General features: G+C 44.3%; 2 protein-coding genes across 5 annotated transcripts; both read right to left on the bottom strand.

Annotated features, from left to right (window-relative positions):
- Positions 1–810: 810 nt before the first annotated feature.
- LOC149973247 (thyroid receptor-interacting protein 6-like) lies at positions 811–12,691 on the bottom strand. 2 transcript variants are annotated; one of them, XM_036957993.2, is made up of 10 exons: positions 12,636–12,691; positions 12,016–12,226; positions 11,594–11,730; positions 11,227–11,340; positions 10,660–11,142; positions 10,399–10,495; positions 10,068–10,237; positions 9,689–9,867; positions 2,324–2,444; positions 811–2,195 (listed from the first exon to the last, which is right to left on the bottom strand). In XM_036957993.2, exons 1-10 carry the CDS (start codon positions 12,687–12,689, stop codon positions 2,064–2,066), a joined length of 1,698 nt encoding a protein of 565 aa, XP_036813888.1. In that variant the 5' UTR covers positions 12,690–12,691; the 3' UTR covers positions 811–2,063. The 2 variants fall into 2 exon arrangements, with proteins under 2 accessions (XP_036813888.1, XP_036813889.1); XM_036957994.2 differs by having other exon boundaries at positions 10,399–10,492.
- A 3,650-nt stretch (positions 12,692–16,341) lies between these two features.
- Positions 16,342–21,827, bottom strand: LOC118936379 (thyroid receptor-interacting protein 6). 3 transcript variants are annotated; one of them, XM_036958007.2, is made up of 10 exons: positions 21,741–21,827; positions 21,204–21,411; positions 20,762–20,898; positions 20,382–20,495; positions 19,648–20,172; positions 19,397–19,490; positions 19,074–19,243; positions 18,701–18,879; positions 17,936–18,056; positions 16,342–17,791 (listed from the first exon to the last, which is right to left on the bottom strand). In XM_036958007.2, the coding sequence occupies exons 2-10, from the start codon at positions 21,400–21,402 to the stop codon at positions 17,660–17,662; spliced, it is 1,671 nt and encodes a 556-aa protein (XP_036813902.2). In that variant the 5' UTR covers positions 21,403–21,411; positions 21,741–21,827; the 3' UTR covers positions 16,342–17,659. The 3 variants fall into 3 exon arrangements, with proteins under 3 accessions (XP_036813902.2, XP_090070787.1, XP_036813903.2); XM_090214661.1 differs by having other exon boundaries at positions 21,667–21,811; XM_036958008.2 differs by having other exon boundaries at positions 19,397–19,487; positions 21,667–21,811.
- Positions 21,828–23,569: the final 1,742 nt, after the last annotated feature.

The raw sequence follows: 23,569 nt of genomic DNA, 5'->3' as shown, positions 1-23,569 counted from the left end.
TAGAATGTTGGTTATGCTTGACCTCAAATCAAATAAACTTTAATTTAAGGTTCTAAGTATGGTGCCTTTCCATAGGTTGGGGTCTAGTACAGCGGTCTATCAAGACATACACATGGTGTAGTTTGCCGGAAAAAAAGGATGGTTTATTGTCTTCGTAGCATACTACTGATCAATCGGCATTAGAGGGGAAAAATAAGCTAATCATTCACACGCCTACTTCTAACTTGAGTCAAATTGTACAAACCACCTGCTCAGTCTATTCCTCTCATGGATAAATATTGATAAGCACTGCAGAATAATCATAGGATGCTGTGGAACAAAATTACACAGTGAAAAAACAGTGATGACCCTTACCCTCATAATCACAGATAAACATCAACTTTGTGACAATAGCAGCACAACAGGAGTTGAAATAAGTGAAAAATGCAACTTATAGGGCTCAAAACAAGAACCTTCATATCATTGTGCTCATTGACCTATACTCTTAGAATCAAATACTGAAAAAAAACATTTCTGGACAAAGAAAACAATATAAATTGATATTCTAAGGGTCTTGTAGTTGGAAGAGAAGCTTCAAACCTATCAAACCATACTAGCAGTTTTTAAATTACAAGACAAAATGAGGACAGCAAGACAAACTAAATGGCCAAATTACAATTTGGGAATAACTCCGTCAGAGTTACTTAAACATTGCTAACAAATCTAACTCCTAAGGCTAAGCTTACACAAAAACCCATATTAGGATGTTCTCAGCCCACGTGGCCAGCATGGAGATCGCAGTTTCTCAGTGATTTAAGGGCAAACATTTCATTGCACCTTATTCATCTTCATTGTAACGTATCAAATCAACCAAAATGTTAAAAAGGAAAAACATCTGAAAACCACATGAACATTTTAAAAGAGGGGGTTTGAACTGGTATACAAGTAACATTATCTAAAATGCAGTACACAAATTGCTGTCCAGTGGAATAAAATATTCATGTTAAGTTCTGACATACAGTGCAAGATATCATTATATGATGGCCTACATATTGTATTAACATCCAATAAAGCATCAACTTTAGTGATCTCTTTTTCCATCTACTTTCTAAAAACTCTTATTCACTGCACAACACACTGACTACACCCACTTGCTCTCCAATGAAAGGTCTCCAAACACATTCACACCACAACCAAAACCACCTGCAATATAAACTCAGTCAGAAACACCTTGCATATGTGCACTTTGAGGCAGGTCAGCACTGTTATTGACTTTAGTGGTATACAAAATATAATGTTCCATTAACTGGAATGGTCAGTTACCCCACAGCCAGGAAGATATTGTATTCCTCGCCATTATCCTCTTCCTCAATATCACCTCATTTTCCTACTTATGATCCTCCACATTGTCAATATCAATTAATCATTATTTTCCATAGAGCTCCTTCTATGTCCCACCTGTGTCTAGCATGATAGTGTGTATGTGAGAGTGTGCAACATGAAGGATAGTGTGCGTGAGACAGTGTGCAACATGAAGGATAGTGTGTGAGTTGAGCAGTGGTGCCGTCAAGGGTTTGGGATGGGGTGGGGGGTGGGGGTGCAGATTAGGGGCTCTATCCAGTACTTGTATGGGACTGAGGGGTAGGGAATACGGTGTAGTGGGACGGGAGTAGGAAGAGAGAATGTGATCGTATGATGCAGAGGATAAGGCATAGGGGTCAAACTTATTGTCAATCCATGTTTCAATAACCTGTAATCCTGTACCAATAAACCTGGTCAAGGGAAATTAAATAATGACTTCATATTGGAGACTGTCAGATTGAGGTTCAATAGTAGGCCAACTACTACTGATTCCTCAGCTTTGGGCATCTGAAGCATAAAGAAAGGCTGAGAGGATGAACGTGAAGGGGGGTGAAGATGCCCTTAGACACAGTCAGGTTAACATTTCCCCCTTGTGGTTAAGGTTATGTATCAGAGGAGTAGGACTGATTCCAGATCTCTAACATCTACCCCAGAGCAGGTGAAAGTAATGGGAGGGTTGAGGGGTCATAGGTTAAAGGTACGAGGTGACTTCCTATAGTTGGTTAGCAGTCAGTGGAGATATTGGCAGAGAGGTCCTGGATGCGCTGGGCGCTGCAGCCCTTACACAGGATGTGACCGTCGAAGGGGTAACAGCCTCGCCCCTTAACCTCAGACGACAGGCGCAGACCACACTCCTGGAGGGGACAAAGAAAACAGAGTCAATCCAGGAACACTGGATTAGGTTCAACTGAGGGGGCTGTGTACAACTGTAAACATCATTCAACTTGAGTGACCTGTTTAACTCACACACGTGACCGCTCACCTCACACACATAGCAGTTGACGTGGAAGCTGCGGTCCAGTGCCACTATACGGACCGCCGCATCCTGGCCCGGCTCAGGCATGATGGCCTGGCCACACACTGAGCAGCAAGGGGCAAACTTCCTGTGTGGGACAGGAAACACCAGCGTCAACACTAACAGAGTTCAGAGGGTGGAAAACAACAATCAGATATAATAATCTATCCAATAGACTCATGTCTAGAACTTATAAACTCAAAGCATAATTCAAAGTTGAATTGATCAAGTCTCCCATTGATCAATTCATCTCTGAATTACACTAAGTTTTAGACATGGGTCTACTGGACAGATGATTATATCTGATTGTTGTGCTAGTGTTCTAGTTGATTGCATGCCTGAAGTATAGTCAGTGGCCTCCCGAGTAGCGCAGAGGTCTAAGGCACAGCTTGAGGCGTCACTACAGACCCGGGTTCGAAACCCATGACGCGGCACACAATTGGCCCAGTGTCGTCCGGGTTTTTTATTTAACCAGGTAGGCCAGTTGAGAACATGTTTTCATTTACAACTGCGACCTGAACAAGATAAAGAAAAGGAGTGAGGCAAAAGCAACAGAGTTGCACATGGGGTAAATAAACGTACAGTCAATAACGCAATAGAAAAATCTGTATAATGTGTGCGCAAATGAAGTAAGGAGGTAAGCCAATAAATAGCCCATAGTGGCGAAGTAATTACAATTTACACTGGAGTGATTGATGTGCAGATGAGGATGTGCGAGCAAAAAAACAAAAACAAATATGGGGATGAGGTAGGTAGTTGGATGGGCCATTTACATATGGGCTGTGTAAAGCTGCAGCGATCGGTAAGCTGCTCTGACAGCTGACGCTTGAAGTTAGTGAGGGAGATAAGTCTCCAGCTTCAGTGATTTTTGACAATTCATTCCAGTCATTGGCAGCAGAGAACTGGACGGAAAGGCAGCCAAAGGAAGTGTTGGCTTTGGGGATAACCAGTGCAATAATTCTGCTGGATTCCGTGCTAGGGGTGGGTGTTGGTATGGTGACCTGTGAGCTGAGATAAGGCTGGGCTTTACCTAGCCAAGAGTTAGATGACCTGGAGCCAGTGGATTTGGCGACGAATATGAAGCGAGGGTCAGCCAACGAATGCATACAGATCGCAGTGGTGGCTAGTATATGGGGCTTTGGTGACAAAACGGATGGCACTGTGATAGATTGCATCCAATTTGCTGAGTAGGTTGTTGGAGACTTTTGTAAAAGACGTTGCCGAAGTCAAGGATCGGTAGGATAGTCAGTTTTGCGAGAGTATGTTTGGCAGCATGAGTGAAGGAGGCTTTGTTGCAAAATAGGAAGTCGATTCTAGATTGGAGATGATTATGAGTCTCGAGAGTTTACAGTCTAGCCAGACACCTACGTATTTATAGTTGTCCACATTCTAAGTCAGAACCAGTCCAGAGTAGTGATGCTAGTTGGGCGAGTAGCTATCAGTTGAAGAGCATGCATTTAGTTTTACTAGCATTAAAGAGAAGTTGGAGGCCACGGAAGGAGTGTTGTATGGCGTTGAAGCTCGTTTGGAGGTTTGTTTACACAGTGTCCAAAGAAGGGCCAGATGTATACAGAATGGTGTCGTCTGCATAGAGGTGGATCTAAGAATCACCAGCAGCAAGAATGACATCATACACCGAGAAGAGTCGGCCCGAGATTGAACCCTGTGGCACCCCCATAGAAACTGCCAGAGGTACGGACAACAGGCCCTCCGATTTGACACACTGAACTCTGAGTAGTTGGTAAACCAGGCGAGGCAGTCATTAGAGTCTGCTGATAAGAATGCTGTGATTGACAGAGTCGAAAGCCTTAGCCAGGTCGATGAAGACGGCTGCACAGTACTGTCTTTTATCGATGGTGGTTATGATATTGTTTAGTACCTTGAGGTGCACCCATGACCAGCTCGGATACCGGATTGCATAGCAGAGAATGTCCAGTGGGATTCGAAATGGTCGGTGATCTGTTTGTTCACTTGGCTTCCGAAGACTACAGAAAGGCAGGGGAGGATGGATATAGGTCCGTAGCAGTTTGGGTCTAGTGTCTCCCCATTGAAGAGGGGGATGACCGTGGCCACTTTCCAATCTTTAGGAATCTCAGACAATACCAAAGATACGTTGAACAGACTAGTAATAGGGGTTGCAACAATGGCAGCGGATAATTTTAGGAAGAGAGGGTCCAGATTGTCTAGCCCAGCTGATTTGTAGGGGTCCAGATTTTTCAGGTCTTCAAAACATCAGCTGTATGGATTTTTTGTGAAGGAGAAGCAGGGGGGGGGGGCTTGGGCTGCTGCAGAGCTGTTGGTCGGGGTGGCGAGGTGGAGAGCATGGCCAGCCATAGAGATATGCTTATTGAAATGATCGATTATCGTGGATTTATCAGTGGTGACAGTGTTTCCTAGCCTCAGTGAAGTGGGCAGGTGGGATGTGCTCTTATTCGCCATAGACTGGTGTCCCAATATTTGGGGGAATTAGTGTTACAGGATGCAATTGTTTGAAAAACAAGCCTTTGCTTTCCTATCTGACTATATATTGGTTCCTGACTTCCCTGAAAAGTAGCATATCGCGGGGACTATTCGATGCTAGTGCAGTACGCCACAGGATGTTTTTGTGCTGGTCAAGGGCAGTCAAGTCTGGAGTGAACCAAGGGCTTTATCTGTTCTTAGTTCTACAATTTTTGAAAGGGGCATGCTTATTTAAGATGGTGAGGAAAGCATTTCTAAAGAACAAACAGGCATCATCTACTGATGGGATGAGGTCAAAATCCTTCCAGGATACCCGGGCCAGGTCGATTAGAAAGGCCTACTCGCTGAAGTGTTTGACAGTGATGAGGGGTGGTCATTTGACCACGGACCCATAACAGTGAGGCAGTGATCGCTGAGATCCTGGTTGAAAACAGCAGAGCTGTATTTAGAGGGCAAGTTGGTCATGATGATATCTATGAGGGTACCCTTATATCAAGGTAGGTTCCTTGATCATTTGTGTGAGATTGAGGGCATCTAGCTTAGATGAGCATATCCCAGTTTAGGTCACCTAGCAGTACGTACTCTGACGATGGATGGGGGGGGGGGGGGGGGGGGGGGCAATCATTTCACATATAGTGCCCAAGCACAACTTAGAGCGGAGGAGGATGGGGGGGGGGGGGGGGGGGGGGGGGGTCTATAACAAGCGGCAACAGTGTGGGACTTAGGTAGCAAAATCGAATCCCTGAGCTGACAAGGTACAAATCTCTCCTTCTGCCCCTGAACAAGGCAGTTAACCCACTGTTCCGAGGCCGTCATTGAAGATAAGAATTTGTTCTTAACTGACTTGACTAGCTAAAAAGTTTTTATTTTTTTTATTTTTTTTAAAAAGGTCAAATAAATAAATGTTAAAGTAGACGCTGTTTGGGCATAGACCTGGAAAGAATGACAGAACTCTGCATATCTAAAGTAGATTGCAATTCCACCCCCTTTAGCAGTTCTATCTTGACGATAATTGGGGAAGGAAATTTCAGAAGTTTGTGGCCTTCCTATGCCAGGATTCAGACAAGGCTAGGACATCAGGGTTAGAGGAGTGTGCTAAAGCAGTGAATAAAGCAAACTTAGGGAGGAGGCTTTGATGAAAAACATGAATTAACCCGAATTACCCCATGGTTTTGAAGGTTACAGAAGGTCAACAAATGAGCGACTGGGGACACGCAGGGCTGGGTTAACCTCTACTTCACCAGAGGAACAGAGGAGGAATAGGATGAGGGTACGGCTAAAGGCTATTTGAACTAGTCGTCTAGTGCTTTGGGAACAGAATTAAAAGGAGCATATTTCTGGGTGTGGTAGGATGGAGTCAGGGCATAGTGTACAGGCAAGGGTATGGAAGTAAACCTAGGCATTGAGTGAAGATGAGGTTGCAGGCGCCAGTTAAAACGTGTTGAGGATAGGGGGCAGTATTTTCACTTTGGATGAATTGCGTGCCCATATTGAACTGCATCCTACTCTGTCCTAAATTGTAATATATGCATATTATTATTACTATTGGATAGAAAACACTGAAGTTTCTAAAACTGTTTGAATTATGTCTGTGAGTATAACAACTCATAGGGCAGGCAATCTTCCAATCAAGAAGTGAAATTCTGAATGTGGGGCAACATTGACGTCATCGCCCCCTCCTTTCCCAAAAATATATGGATCTGGTAGCACTTCCTACGCCTTCCACTAGATGTCCTCATTCAGTAGAAAGTGGAATGGAGCATTTGCTGTGAACTTTGACCGAATGGGAGAGGAAATAGTAAGTGTCCCGACAGAATGCCATTTTCCTGTGGCGCATTTCTCTGTGGGTGCTACCGCCGTTCCATTTGGCTCCAGCTGAAAACGTATGATCCGGTTGGAAGATTATTGTGTGTATATATATATATATATATATATATATATATATATATATATATATATATATATATATATATATATATATATATATATATATATATATATATATATATATATATATATATATATATATATATATATATATATATATATATATATTATAATAACATCCTGAAGATTGGTCAAACTAAGTAGAGAATCAGTTTATTCGACCTGGAATATTTCTTTGAAGTTTTCGTGCAAGTTATCCTGGACCAGCAGTCCGTTTTTGGGCACGTGAGCTGAAAGTGATAGTGAATGCAGCTACTTGGACACTAGTATTGGACATTATGGAACAAAACAACGATTTATTGTGGAACTAGGACTCCTTGCACTACATTCTGAAGAAAGAGCAAAGGTAAGGGAATATTTATGTTGTAATTTCGTATTTCTGTTGACTCCAACATGGCGGAGAAATACTTCTACGTCTGAGCGCTGTCTCAGATTATTGCAATGTTAGGCTTTTTCCGTAACGTTATTTAAAAAAATCTGACACAGCGGTTGCATTAAGAACCAGTGTATCTTTAATTATATGTAGAACATAGTCAAAATGTATGATGAGTATCTCTTATCTGGCGTAGCTTTCTATACTTCCTCCAGATATTTTGGAGGCAGTTCTGAACATGGCGTCAATGTAAACCGAGATTTGTGGATATAAATATGCATATTATCGAACAAAACATAAATGTATTGTGTAACATGTTATATGAATGTCATCTGATGAAGATTTTCAAAAGGTTAGTGATTCATTTTATCTCCAATCCTGCTTTTGTGACTATCTTTGGCTGGAAAAAATGGCTGCGTTTTCCCTTTGATTTGGTGGTGGTCTAACATAAATATTTGTGTTTTTGCTGTACAACATTTTACAAATCGGACATGGGTAGATGAACAAGATGTTTATCTTTCATTTGAGGTATTGGACTTATTAGTGTGAAAGTTAAATATTTCTAAAGAATATTTTTGAATTCCCTGCGCCACCTTTTCAGCTGAACGGGAGGGGGGGGGGGTGGCATAACAGGTTTTAAGCTAGGTGCGGTCTCCACATGTGTGGGGGATGGGACAAAAGGGCTATCTGACATGTTGAGGGAATAGGGGCTCCGCAGTAAAGGGCTAGGCATCCCGCTTAGCAGGAAAACTTCCAGTGAAACTGGATGGCGTGCAATTCAAAATGTAATATCCGTAATTCTGATTAAACATTTAGGTACATACAAGTGTCTTATATCGGTTGAAAGCTTAAATTCTTGGTAATCTAACTGCACTGTCCGATTTACAGTAGCTATTACAGCGATAGCATGCCATTGCTTGAGGACGGCGCCCCACATCTAAATATTTTAGATCGGTTTCATAAATTCACAAATAGTGATTACATATTCACTTACTTTTTGAAAATCTTCCTCTGATTTGTCATCCAAAGGGTGCCAGATATAACGTATATCCCAAAAAGGTCAGTTTAGCTGGCGCCATCGATTTGAGTAACCCACTCGTTCAACTGCAGAGAAAGGAATCTGAAAATCTACCCCTAAACTTTGTTTCAACAAGTCAAAATACATTTATTTACTACTCAGATACCTTAAAATGTAAACTATAATATTTCTTACGGAAAGTAGTATGTCCAAACCGATTTTAGCAGGTGCGTCTTGTCTTCATGGCATGCCCAAACACAAATTTCCAAAACTGTCCCTGTAGTACAACTGATATTTCTTATTCATTTTGGAAGTTACAAGTCTGAATCCTTGAAAATAGACTGCTGACACCCAATGGAAGCCATAGGAATTGCATACTGGGAGCTAGAATTGAGTATGCCCTTATACTTGCCTTTGTAAGACCATGGTCTCAAAAAGACAAATTCTCCTACATTATTTTATAATTTCTACAAACTTCAAAGTGTTTTCTTTCCAATGGTACCAATTATATACATATCCTGGCTTCAGGGTCTGAGCAACAGGCAATTTACTTTGGGCATGTAATTCTGGGGGAAAAGGAGCATAGCCCTAAGAAGATAAAACGATGAGAGCTGCCCTAAATTGTATACAAGGCATATTGACATGAGGCATAAAGCAATCACAGGAGAGCAAAGACAACAGGTAAGACAAAGGGTAAATGGCGATGAAGGGGCAAAGACGGTCAGTTAGCTACACACAGGGCCTGAGTTCTAGGCTGGTAAACAAAATGAAGTACCGTGTTAATGAACAGTCCAGCAGGCATCAATTGTGTAGCCGAGTGATCATAGGGTCCAATGAGCAGCAATAGACGAAACAGGGAGCCGTTCGGTAGTCGTTACTACACTAGGCGAGCGGGAGACAAGGTTTAGAGGAAGCTAGCGGGCTGGGGATAGCAGATGGGTCTTCAACATCCACGACGCAGAGGCACATCGGCCTAATTACTTCAGCAGACCAGCCGTGATGGATCGGCGGTGCTCCGTGTCGATAAAGGGTCCAGGCCAAATGGCAAGAGAGGTATTGTAGTTGGTGTACTTCGTTTGCTAGCCGGGAGATGGGCCTAGCTCGTGCAGCTTCTGGACAAGGGCGTTAGCCACAATAACAAATCGGTAAAAGCTAGCTACCTGCGATGATCTGGTGTAATGGTCCAGAGCTTGCAGCAGGAATCCAGTGATGTAGTGAGGGTAAAAAAGCAGTTCGATATGCTCAGGGCTGATATCGCGCTGTGCAGACTGGCAGGTATTATCCGTGCTATCCAGGATGAAGCGGCTGGTGTCTGAGCTAAAAAAGGTAAAGACAGCTAGCAGTAGCTAACAATGACTAAATAGCTAGTAGATAATTAGCTGGTCCAGTAATAAGGTCTAAAAAAATCTGTATGGGAGTTGCAGCAATGGGACAAGACTAACTACCAATCGGATATCATGAAATTGGGGGTGAAAAAATTAAAATACAGTCAGTATCTGGCACAGAGGAAGTGTGTTCAATCTGTGTTGCTGACCTGTGGAAGTCGTCTAGGCAGTGGATCTGAGAGGTGGCGTCCAGGGTGAAGGGCACACCGTCCAGGCAGCAGCCACAGACCACGCAGTTGAAGCAGCACGGGTGGTAGGCCTTGCCCATGAACTGCAGGATATGGTCCCGGATGGGTTTGGAGCACTTGGAGCAGCGCTCTAGGGTAGTCTGAGGGGGGAGGGAGAGGGGCAGCACAAGTTCAGACAGAATAGTGTGCGCTAGAGAGAATCCAATCGATGGAGGTGACGGTGAAAAAGAGCAAAAGAGATCAACTGATGAATTGAGACTACTGCTAAAAAGAAATGTAGAACAAGAAGAGGAAGAGCCTTCTCAATACCTAGAGAGGACAGTCAGTGACAGCCACTCACAATGTAACAGCTCTCGCAGTAGCTCTGCTTGACCAGGGCATAGAACGGTTTCCACCTGAGACAGGCGTGGCAGGTGACGCAAGTGAAACACTCCACGTGGAACACCTGCTCCATGGCGATACAGCCGCTAACGTCGCCAAGGACGTCGTCACCGCAACGTGCACAGCGACCTGGTAGTATGGAGGGAAAGGGGAGAAGACATGATGCAAATGGGAGGGACATATTGTGGCATTGAAATTAACTTTGTCGCCCAAGGCGACATTCAGATGTGTTGACTGGACTGTTATTTACCAAGGACATACAATTTTATTAGAAAGAAAGCGGAACGTACCAAAGTATTCTTCTGTAGGGGGATGATTCATGTCATACACCAACTTCTTAGTGAGCTGGTCCAACTCCTCATCTGGTCTCAAAGCTGCTGTCCCCTGCTGGACAAATAAATGCACATTTTCCAGAAAAATCAGCATAGAGAATTTTACTTTCCCATTTAGATCAGTGAAACCAAGAGACTGGAGATACAAGTACTCAAAAAGGATCATAATTTATCTTAGAGGCACCACAAACAGTTGACGTTTGAACTCCAGACACTCACCTTACTGGGCTGACAGGCGGAGCTTGGTACCGAGCATGACCCTGATTTTTTAGTCTCTGTGCCTCTATTGGACATGGGGCACTTGGTGACTCTCCCTCCAGACCCTGCGGCACTCCCTTTGTAACCCCTCTCAGAGTGCAGCTCCTGGGCTTGGGAAGCAGGGTTGGAAGGGTACCAGCCATGAGGGACAGTCTGATGGGCTGTTTTGTCCTGGACGCTAATCCTCGGGCGAGTAGTGGTGGAGGCTGTAGTGTAGGAGGAAGTGACAGGCTGGGGGTAAGGTTTGGAGTCCTGGGCATCGGCGTAGTCTGGCTGGGTGAAGTACAGGGGATCTCTGGGGAATGGGGGTGTAGGACGATACTGGTGTTGGGGGTGAGGTGGGAGACCCATGAACAACCTGCCCTGAGAGGGTGCTCCTGGCTGGGCTGAGGGTTTGTAGCGGTCCCCTGTGATGTGTTTGTTGTAAGGCACATTGTCGTACAGCTGCAAAAGAAAGGAAAGGGACCATTAATATATATATTCTCTATGCATTCCTCTCAGTCCCATGTCGTCAGTCAGGTAGCCTACCTGTGTGCTGTTTTGTGAATAGCTGTCCAGATCATCCAGCATGCAGGTGAGCGAGTCAATCTCGTCATCGATGATGGAATGGTGTCCAATCAGCTTCTCAGGACGTCCCTGGTGCTGATTTTTTTTGGGCAGGATCACATGAAGATGGGTGAGTTTATAAAATGTCACAACAGCAAGAGATGGATAGATAGAAAATATAGAAATCTGAAAATGTGTTTGTCCGCATACATTTGAATATGGGATGAGCGATTTATGGCTTCATAACAAAATTACTACAAATTTTTGCCTGGAAACAGCACTAAACACCATGGTGAAATGGACCAATAGTCAGTGGGAAATCCAGGATACAGAAGCAATTACAACCTACCATCAGCTGGTAGCGGTCCATGTGAGGGTTCAAGGATTGGTCTTCTTTGAGCTGGTGGGGAGGTGGTTGGTAGTAGTGGTCAATAGATTTAGGGTGAAACCCTGGGTCCTTTTGGTGGTGGTGCTGCATGGGCCCGGCTGTGGAACATATACAAAACCGTGCACTTTACATTTACAAACAATACTTAATAACCACAGGGTCCATCCTTAACATGAACCACATGACGAACATTTACATCAAGAACTAATCACCAAAGCTGTTGATGTACTCAGTAGTGTGTCAGGTCCAACGCTCTACTACAAGGCTTGAGCTACAGAAGAACGGACTTCTGATTTTCACAATAGTCCATCACAAGTTCATAATAGCAAGGTTTCACACAAGACAAGCCCAGTGTAATGTAAAGCCCACCACCGTGTTCCTACCTGTGGATCTTTTAGCCAAGTACCTAGTGGCCATTCCGCCTCCTCCTCTGTTCTGGTCATGGACCACATACTTGGGCCGGGTGTCCGAGGAGACCTTCTTGGGCGGCTGTCTGTACACGGCTGGTCCAGAGTCGGACATCTGGGGGACGGGTCTCTCCGGGCTACCCGGAGTCTTCGGAGGCGGCCAGGTAGGACCAGACATGTCAGGGTTCTGAAAAAAAGGTTGCAGTGATTAAACTGTTACAATTTAAAACTATAACAAAACACTTACATGTTGGTATTAATAAGGTTCTTATAAAAATAAAAATGCTGGACTGTCCTATTTTGGAAAGAAGATTTGTCACTGCCACACCAACATACTTGCTGTTTGGATATTTACATCACAGGTAAGCACTGTAAACCCAGAGAGGCTTCAACCTGGATTTCCTATGTCAACTCACATACTTTTTTAACAATAGGTTTGGGAAGATATCACCATTCCCAACCATAAGGGAATTCCATTATGCAGAGACACCAGAGGGGTATACAACAAAGAAGGATCAATGAGTTAGCCGGCTAACTTGCCTAAATATTCAGAAAGAACTGTGTGCTTTGGAAAGAAACTTAAAAATGGACATGACCTGATTCACGGTTTCCCTTTTTTTTTTATTTGTTTTTGCCCTAGCAATGCACATCTGATACAAATAATCAAAGCTTGATGAGTTGGTTATTTGAATCAGCTGTGTAGTGCTAGGGCAAAAGCCAAAACATACACCTGGGGGCGGGGCATGAACGTGTTTGGGAAACCCTGGTCTAATTGACTCAACAAGAAACATCTAAGTTTAAGGTCCTTAATTGTAATGAACCAGAAAATGAATAGTTATTTCTGGTTGTTTATCAAAGTTAGCTGGCTAACTCATTGATCCAGCTATGTAGTTTACCACTCTGTTACATAGAGTGCGCCAACACAGACACTCAAAAAATAAAACACACGCACAAATTCCTCATATGTGAGACCTATGGCTTGTCCCACAAGGACAAAGGATGATTGTTAGAACCAGGTATAAACAGGGCTAATGTGTATAGCGTTTTTATTCATTCTTGAAATATATTCTGTAAAGGCCTCCCAGGTGGCGCAGTGGTCTAAGGCTGTGACACCAGATATTCTGGGTTTGATCCCAGGCTCTGCCTCAGCCGGCCGCGACCGGGAGGCCCATAGGGAGGCGCACAATTGACCCAGCGTCGTTCGGGAGGGTTTGGCCAGCAGGGATATCCTTGTCTCACCACTCACTAGTGACTCCTGTGGTGGGCCAGGCGCAGTGCACGCTGACCAGGTCGCTAGGTGCATGGCGTTTCCTCCGACACATTGGTGCGGCTGGCTTCCGGGTTGGATGTGTGTTGTGTCAAGAAGCAGTGTGGCTAGATTGCGTTGTGTTTCGGAGGATGCATGGCTCTCGACCTTCGCCTCTCCTGAGTCCGTACGGGAGTTGCAGTGATAAGACAGTAGACACTACCAATTGGGGAAAAAAATATTTAAAAAAAAGAAAGATATTCTGTAATATATGTATATATATTTTTTCACATTTAACCAGGTAGGCCAGTTGAGAACAAGTTCTCATTTACAACTGTGACCTGGCCAAGATAAAGCAAAGCAGTGAGACAAAAACACCCCAGAGTTTCACATGGGATAAACATACGTAGTCACGAACACAATCGAAAGATTTGTATACAGTGTGTGCAAATGAATTAAGGAGGTAAGGCAATAAATAGGCCAAAAGTGGCAAAGTAATTACAATTTAACAATTTACACTGGAGTGATATATGTGCAGATGAGGATGTTCAAGTAGAAATACAGGGGTGCGAAAGAGCAGAAAACAAAGATGAGGTAGGTAGTTGTTTGGCTGGATGGGCTTTTTCCTCAAAAATTATACCATTTCAAGAGGACTGGTCAGATTAAAAGACCATATCTTCTACTTTAAATGATTTGATGAAGCTTCTAATGTTTTGATCCTTGAATTACTGACAGAATTAGGGATCCCATGAAAAACATGTTATGGAGTCTAGCAACAAAGAAGTTCAAATATCCAAGGTAATTGCCATGTTCCCAGTCAGGTAGTTGTTTCTGCAGTTTAATTTACATTATATTGTTTTCTACTCGTTCCCTACAGGACCTCTCCCACATCCTCCTGCTGAAGATGTTGGACCTGATGACCACAGCCGCGGGAGAGAACGAGGTACTACCGGACCTGGAGGAGGCACTCTGGGTGAGGTCGGAGGTGGTGCGCCAGCTACCCCTCAACCAACGGGAATGCAAGGCAGGATGCCAGAACTTTTATTGGAAGACCTTCACATCATGTTAGCCCGCCTCCTCACCATCACCAAGCAGCCCCTCTTCTTCCTGTTGGATCACTCAAAGACCTATTTCTTAGTGTCACACAGGGACTGTAAATGACAGCTACTTAATTTGTTGTGTTGTTTAAGGTCTAGATTGTTGGTGTATGCTTGACGTCAAATCAAATAAACTTAATGTCCTGCTTTTCAAATCAAACTTTTTATTTGTCACGTGCCAAATACAAGTGTAGACCTTGAAGTGAAATGCATACTTAGAAGCCCATAACCAACAATGCTTTAAGAAAAAAAGTTAAATAAAATTAACAAATAATTCAACAGCAGCATTAAATAACAAGCAAGGCTGTAAACAGGTAGTACCGGTACAGAGTCAATGTGCAGGGGCACTGGTAAGTTAAGGTAATTTGTACATGTAGGTAGAGTTAAAGTGACTATGCATAGATTATAAACAGAGAGTAGCAGCAGCGTAAAAGAGGAGTCTGGGTAGCCCTTTGATTAGCTGTTCAGGAGTCTTATAGCTTGGGGATAGAAGCTGTTAAGAAGCCTTTTGGACATCGACTTGGCGCTCTGGTACCGCTTGCCGTGCAGTAGCAGAGAGAACAGTCTATGACTAGGGTGGCTGGATTCTGACAGTTTTTAGGGAATTCCTCTGACACCACCTGTTATAGAGGTCCTGAATGGCAGGAAGCTTGGCCCCAGTGATGTACTGGGCCGTACGCACTACCCTCTGTAGTGCCTTACAGTCGGAGGCCGAGCAGTTGCCATACCAGGCAGTGGTGCAACCAGTCAGGATGCTATCGATGATGCAGCTGTAGAACATTGAGGATCTGAGGGCCGATGCCAAATCTTTACAGGCTCGAGGGGGAATAGGATTTGTCGTGCCCTCTTCAAGACTGTGTTTGGACCATGACAGTTCGTTGGTGATGTGGATACCAAGGAACTTGAAGCTCTCAACCTGTTCCACTAAAGCCTGTCGATGAGAATGGGGACGTGCTCGGTCCTCCTTTTCCTGTAGTTCACAATCATCTCCTTTGTTTTGATCACATTGAGGGAGAGGTTGTTGTCCTTGCACCACACGGTCAGGTCTCTGACATCCTCCTTATAGGCTGTCTCAATGTCGGTGATCACTGTCATTGGTACACTTGGATTTGGAGACGTGCCTGGTCATGCAGTTATGAGTGAACAGGGAGTACAGGACGGGACTGAGCACGCACACCTGAGGGCCCCTAGTGTTGTGGACCAGCGTGGTGGATGTGGTGTTCCCTACCCTTACCACCTGGGGGCGGCCCGTCAGAAAGTTCAGGATCCAGTTGCAGAGGGAGGTAATTAGTCCCAGGGTCCTTATCTTGGTGTTGAGCTATGAGGGCACTATGGTGTTGAACGCTGAGCTGTAATCAATGAACAGCATTCTCACATATGTGTTCCTTTTGTTCTGGTGGGAAAGGGCAGTGTTGAGTACAATAGGGATTGCGTCACCTGTGGATCTGTTGGTGCGGTATGCAAATTAGGAGTGGGTCTAGGGTATCTGGGATAATGGTGTTGATGTGAGCCACGACCAGCCTTGCAAAGCATTTCACGGCTACAGATGTGAGCGCTACGGTCAGTAGTCATTTAGGCAGGTTATCTTAGTGTATGGGGTACATGGTGGTCTGCTTAAAACATGTTGGTATTACACACTCAAACATAGACCGTTTGAAAATGTCAGTGAGGACACTTGCCAGTTGGTTAGCGCATGCTCGGAGCACACATCCTGGTAAGCCATCTGACACTGCAGCCTTGTGAATATTGACTTGTTTAAAAGGTCTTACTCACATCAGTTACAGAGAACGGGATCAAAATTGTCCGGAACAGCTGGTGCTCTCATGCATGTTTCAGTGTTACTTGCCTTGAAGCAATCATAGAAGTAATTTAGCTCATCTGGTAGGTTTGTGACAGGTTGTCCTGTGTAATAATACTGAATAGGTACAGCGATCTATCAAAAGACATACACATGATGTAGTTTGCTGAAAAAAAGGATGGTTTATTGTATTGATCACATACTACAATTGTCATTAGGGATGAAAAATAGCTAATCATACACTTCAAACTCAAATCAAATTGTGCAAACCATAAATCAAACTCCTAAGGCTAAGCTTAAACAAAAACCCAAAGTGAACACAAGAGGACATTCTCAGCCCATGTGGCCAGTATGGAGAACCCGGTTTCTCAGTAAGACAATGGCAAGCATACTTCATTGTGCCTTATTCCTCTTCATTGTAAAGTAACAAATCAACCCAAATGTTAAACAAGGAAAAATATCTAAAAAGCACATTCACATTTTAAAAGAGGGGGTTTGGACTAGCATAACATTCCCTAAAATGCAGTACCAATTATCATTATACTAATCACTGTCCTGTGGAATAAAATATTGATGTTCTGTTCTGACATGTGGTGCAAGATATTATAAGACAGTATGTAGGCTGTGTTAACATCCAATGAGATCAAAGCATTGGGAAAAGAACAAGTTGAGTCAAGTCAATCTTTCCTTCCGTCTACTTTCTAAAAACTCTATTCACTGCACCACACCCACTTGGTCTCCATATGTGTTCCATTATCTGGACTGGTCAGTTACCTCACAGCCAGGAAGACTTTGTATTCCTCAATATCACCTCCTTATCATCCTCCACAATCATTTTACATAGAGCTCCTTCAATGTCCCACCTTTGTTGGGCAGGACAGTGTGTGTGTGTGTGTGTGAAACAGTGCATCACGCAGGATCGTGTGTGTGTGTGTGAGAGTGTGAAACACGCAGGATCGTGTGTGTGTGTGTGAGAGAGTGTGCAACACGCAGGATCGTGTGGGTGAGAAGCAGTGGTGCAACCCCTGCTGCCTGCAGGTCAGGGGCTCTATACAGTACTGGTATGGGACTGAGGGGAGTAGGGATAGAGGATAGTGTAAAGCAGAAGATAAGGAAAATGGGTTGAACTTACGTCCATCCACGTTTCAATACCCTGTACCTATAAACCTTATGAAGTCATTATTTAATTTTACTTGACATTGAAGACTGTCAGGTTGAGATTCAGTAGTAGGCCTACTACTAATTCCACAGCTTTGGGCATCTGAAGAATAACGAACAACTATGAGGATGAAGTTGCCCTACGAGACTGATTTCAAGTCAGGTTAACATTTCCTCCTTGTGGTTAAGGTTATGTATCAGAGGGGGTAGAACTGATCCCAGATCTGTTCCTTAGGGCAACTTTTACCCCAGAGCAGGTGAAAGTAATGGAAGGGTTGGCGGGTCATCAATTAAAGGTAAGAGGGGATTTTCCATAGTTGGTTAGCGGTCAGTGGAGATGTTGGCGGAGGGGTTCTGGATGTGCTGGGCGCTGCAGCCCTTACACAGGATGTGACCGTCCAGGGGGTAACAGCCTCGCTCCTCACCCTCAGAGGACAGGAGCAGACCACACTCCTGGAGGAGACATATCACACAGGGTCAATCCAAGAACACTGGATTCGGTTCAATTGAGGGGGCTGTGAACATTTAACATGGCCTTCCAAACTGTAAATATCATTCAACTTGAGTGACCGTTTTACTAACACAGTGACCTCTCACCTCACACACATAGCACTTGACGTGGAAGTTGCGGCCCAGCGCCACTATACTGACCGTCTCCTCCTGGCCCGGCTCGGGGATGATGACCTGGCCACACACTGAGCAGCGAGGGGCAAACTTCCTGTGTGGGACAGGATGCAGGAAGTACCCATGTCAACGCTAACATTAGAGCTCCGAGGGTGGAAAACTTAAAATCAGATATAATAATCTGTCCAATAGACGCATTACTCGTAAAGTGTCATTCAGAAATTAATTGATCAATGGGAGACTTGATCAATTAAACTTTGAATTATGCTTTGAGTTCAGGGTTTAGACATGAGTTGATTGAGTGGTGCAGCAGTTTAAGGCACTGCTTGAGATGTCACTACAGCCTCGGGTTCGACATCCGTGAGGAGGCACACAATTGGCCCAGCGTCCAACCCAGGGTTAGGGGAGGGTTTTGCTTGCCGGGATGTCCTTATCCAATCGCGCTCTAGCGATGGGATAAGGATGTGGCAGGCCGGGAGCATACACGCCGACACCCTCGCCAGTTCTACAGCGTTTCATCTGACACATTGGTGCAGCTTGCTTCAGGATTACGTGAGCAGTGTGTCAAGAATCTGTGGGGCTTGGCGGGGTTGTGATTTCGCCTCTCCCGAGTCCGTACGGGAGTTGCAGCGATGGGACAAAACTGCCAATTGGATATCATGAAATTGGGTAAAAATAAAAAATAAAGTACAGTCAGTATCTGGCGCCGAGTAAGCGTTTCCTATCCATGTTGCTGACCTGTGGAAGTCGTCTAGGCAGTGGATCTGGGAGGTGGCGTCCACGGTGAAGGGCACACCGTCCAGGCAGCAGCCACACACCACACAGTTGAAGCAGCGCGGGTGGTAGGCATTGCCCATGGACCGCAGGATACGGTCCAGGATGGGCTTGGAGCACATAAAGCAGCGCTCTAGGACACTCTGAGGGGGGAGGGAGAGGGGCAGCACAGGTTCAGACAGAATAGTGTGTGTGTGTGAGAATCCAATAGATACGGAGAAAGAACAAAAGAGCATCTGATGAATTGAGAGATTACTGCAAAAAAAGAAATGTAGAACAAAAGAGGGAGAAGAGACTTCTCAATACATAAAGAGGACTGTCAGTGACAGCCACTCACAATGTAACAGCTCTTGCAGTAGCTCTGCTTGTCCAGGTCGTAGAACGGTTGCCCCCGGAAAGGGGCGTGGCAGGTGATGCAAGTGAAACACTCCACGTGGAACACCTGCTCCATGGCGATACAGCCGCTAACGTCGCCAAGGACGTTGCCACCGCAACATGCACAGCTACCTGGTAGTATTGAAAGGGGAGAAGAGATGAGGAAAATGGGAGGGACATATTGTGGAATTGAAATGAACTGTGTCGCCCAAGGGGAAATTAAGATGTGTTGACTGGACTGTTATTGACAAAGGACATACAATTTTATTAGAAAGAGGAACGTACCAAGGTATTCCTCTGTAGGGGGATGATTCATGTCATACACCAACTTCTTTGTGAGCCCATCCAACTCCTCTTGTCTCAGAGCTGCTGTCCCCTGCTGAACAAATAGATGAACATTTTCCAGGAAATATAAAAAATAACATTCAGCATGTAGATTTCCCTTTCCCATTTAGATCAGTGAAACCAAAAGACTGGAGATACAAGTATTCAAAAAAGACCATAGTTTATCTTGGAGAAACCACAAACAGTAGTACCTTACTGGGCTGATAGGCGGAGCTTGGTGCCGAGCCTGACCCTGATTGATGAGTCTCTGGGCCTCTTTTGGGAGTGGGACTCTGGGAGGCTTTCACGCCAGACCCTGCGACACTCCCCTTGAAGCTCCTGTCGGAGTCCTGCGCCTGGGCTTCGGAAGCGAGATTCTGGAGCGAGTTCCGCAACATGTGCTGGCGGTGTGGGGGAGGGGTGTAACCCTGCTCGGCTTGCCTACCAGTCTGGGAGTAGGTGATAGGCTGGGCTGTTTTGACCTGGACACTGAACCTCGGGCCAGTAGGGGTGGAGGCGGTAGTGTAGGAGGCAGGGACATGCTGGGGGTAGGGTTTGGAGACCTGGGCGTCAGTGTAGTCTGGCTGGGGGAAGTACTGGAGACCCTGGTGGGGATCACTGGGGTTTGGGGGTGCAGGATGGTCCGTGGACTGAGGAGGGAAACCCATAGACGGCCATCCCTGAGATGGGGCTCCTGGCTGGGCTGAGGTTTTGTTGTAAGGCACGTTGTCGTACAGCTGCAAAAGAATGGAAAGAGACCATAAATACATATATTTTTTAATCCAGTACTTACAATGTAACTAACAACCGAGGCCTAAATATCCAGAGGAACCAGTGATACAGTTTTCATAGCTGTCTGAAAGCGTAAACAAAGTCTTATGCTTCTGTATTAAGTCTCAAAAGGAATCCTTTATTCCTCACAGTCCCATGTAGTCAGGTAGCCTACCTGTGTGCTGTTTAGTGAATAGCTGTCCAGATCAGCCAGCATGCAGGTGAGCGAGTCAATCTCTCCCTCAATGTTGGAGTGGTGTCCAATCAGCTTCTCAGGAGGTGCAAGTTGCTTTAAAAAAAAATTGAGCAGGATCACATAAGATGGATTCCTTAATAAAATGTCAACAGAAGGAGATGAATAGGTATACAAAAAAGAAATAATGGCCAGATGTGTTTGTCCATTGTCCAAATACATTTTAATATTATGAGTAATTTCTGGCTTTATAACAAAATTAAATGACTACAAATCTTTGCCTAGAAACTACACTAAACACTATGGTGAAATGGACTAATAGTCAGTGGGAATTCCAGGCTACAGAAGCAATTACAACCTACCATCAGCTGGTAGCGGTCCATGTGAAGGTTCAAGGATTGGTCTTCTTCAAGCCGGTGGGGAGGTGGTTGGTAGTAGTGGTCATTAGATTTAGGGTGAAACCCTGGGTCCTCTTGGTGGAGGTGCTGCATGGGCCCAGCTGTAGAACACATACAAAACAGTGCACTTTACATTTACAAACAAGACTTAATAACCACAGGGTACACACTTAACATTAATCACATGACAAACATTTACTTCAAGATGTTTATTTACATCAAGAACTAATCACCAAAGGGGTTGATGTACTCAGTAGTGTGTCAGGTCCAACGTTCTACTCCAAGGCTTGAGCTACAGAATAACGGACTTCTGATTTTCACAAAAATCCATCACAAGTTCTCATTATAGCAAGGTTTCACACAAGACAAGCCCAGTGTAATGTAAGGCCCATCACCATGTTCTTACCTGTGGGTCCAGTAGCCAAGTACCTAGTGGCCATTCCTCCTCCTCTGTTCTGGTCATGGACCACATACTTGGACCTGGCGTCCGAGGAGACCTTCTTGGGCGGCTGTCTGTACACGGCTGGTTCAGAGTCGGACATCTGGGGGACGGGTCTCTCCGGACTACCAGGAGTCTTTGGAGTCGGCCAGGTAGGACCAGACATGTCAGGGTTCTGAAAAAAAATAGGTTGTCGTGATTAAACTGTTGTGCAGGTGTTTTAAAATATGTTGGTATTAATAAGTTTCTCATATATATATATATATATATTTTTTTTTTTTTTTTTTTTTTAAACAGGTGCCTTATTTAGGTCACAGGTAAGCACTGGGGACCCAATGATGCTTCAACCTGGATGTCCTGTGTCAACTCACATACGCAGATTAACAATAGTCTTATAGTTGAGAAGCAGCAAGAGAGTACCATTACCAACCATAAGGGAATTCCAGCAGACAAAGACACAAGAGGGGTATACCACAAAGCAGGATCAAGGAGTTAGCCAGCTACCTTGAATAATTATTCAGAAAGAACTGTATTCTCAGGAAAGAAACTTGAAATGTGCGTGGCCTGATTCAGGGTTGCCCTGGGTGCATGTTTTTCTTTTTGCCCTAGCAATACACAGCTGATTCAAATAATTAAAGCTTGATGAGCTGGTTATTTGAATCAGCTGTGTAGTACTAGGGCAAAAGCCAAACCATTCACCTGGGGGCGGGGCATGACCGTGTTTGGGAAACCCTGGTCTAATTGACTCAGCAACAGAAAAAAACACATCAAAGTTTAACTCCCTTAATGAACCAGAAAATCAAGTTATTTCTGGATGTTCATTACATTTGGCTGGCTAACTCATTGATCCAGCTATGTAGTATACCACTATGTTCCACAGAGTGCACCAACACACACACTCAAAGAACAAAACACGTGCACGATACCACAGGTGCGAGATCTATGGCTTGTCCCACAACAAAAAAGGATGCATGTTTGAACCAGGTATAAACAGGGTAAATGTGCATAGTGTTTTTATTCATTCTTGAAAGATATTCTGTAATATAGTCAGCTCAAAAGTGATACCATTTCAAGAGGACTGGTCAGATTAAATGACCATAACTTGTACTTGTTAAATGATTTGATGAAGCTTCTGATAATGTTTTGGTCCTTGAATAACTGACAGAATAAGTGGTCCCAAGAAAACCATCATGTTATGGAGTCTAGCAACAAAGAAGATCAAATATACATGGCCATATCCATGGTGCCAGTCAGGTAGTGGTTTCTGTAGTTGTTTTTTATTCTATTGTTTTCTACTCTACAGGACCTCTCCCACATCCTCCTGCTGAAGATGTTGGACCTGATGACCACAGTAGCAGGGGAAAACGAGGTTCTACCAGACCTGGAGGCAGCACTCTGGGTGAGGTCGGAGGTGGTGCGCCAGCTACCCCTCAACCAACGGGAACGCAAGGCAGGATGCCGGAACTTCTATTGGAAGACCTTCACATCATGTTAGCCCGCCTCCTCACCATCACCAAGCAGCCCCTCTTCTTCCTGTTGGATCATTTAAAGACCTATTTCTTACAATGTCACACATGTACTGTAAAATGATAGCTACTTAATTTTTTGCATTGATTAAGGTCTGGAATGTTGACATCAAAAATCAAATAAACTTATTGTAATGTTCAAAGTATGTCGCTTTCTCATAGGTTGTCATGTGAAATAATACTGAACAGGTTTAAGGTTGGGGTCTAGTACAGCAGTCTATCAAAAGACATATAGTTGAAGTCGGATGTTTACATACACCTACATTTAAATTCAGTTTTTCACAATTCCTGACATTTAATCTAAGTAAAAATTCCCTTTCTTAGGTCAGTTAGGATCACCACGTTATTTTAAGAATGTGAAACATGCAGAAAAATAGTAGAGAATGATTTATTTCAGCTTTTAAATCTTTCATCACATTCCCAGTGGGTCATAAGTTTACATACAGTACAATCAATTAGTATTTGGTAGCATTGCCTTTAAATTGTTTAACTTGGGTCAAACGTTTCGGGTAGCCTTCTACAAGCTTCCCACAATAAGTTGGGTGAATTTCGGCTCGTCCCTCCTGACAGAGCTGGTGTAACTGAGTGAGGTTTGTAGGCCTCCTTGCTCACACACACTTTTTCAGTTCTGCCCACAAATTCTCTATAGGATTGCGGTCAGGGCTTTGTGATGGCCACTCCAATACCTTGACTTTGCTGTCCTTAAGCCATTTTGCCAGAACTTTGGAAGTATGCTTGGGGTCATTCACCATTTGGAAGACACATTTGCGACCAAGCTTTAACTTCCTGACTGATGTCTTGAGATGT

Source organism: Oncorhynchus mykiss, chromosome 21, assembly GCF_057628025.1.
Source record: "Oncorhynchus mykiss isolate SJ-2025 chromosome 21, ASM5762802v1, whole genome shotgun sequence".
Classification (NCBI taxonomy): domain Eukaryota; kingdom Metazoa; phylum Chordata; class Actinopteri; order Salmoniformes; family Salmonidae; genus Oncorhynchus; species Oncorhynchus mykiss.
Note: the sequence above shows the minus strand (reverse complement) of the source record. Positions and strands in the feature narration are given on the sequence as shown.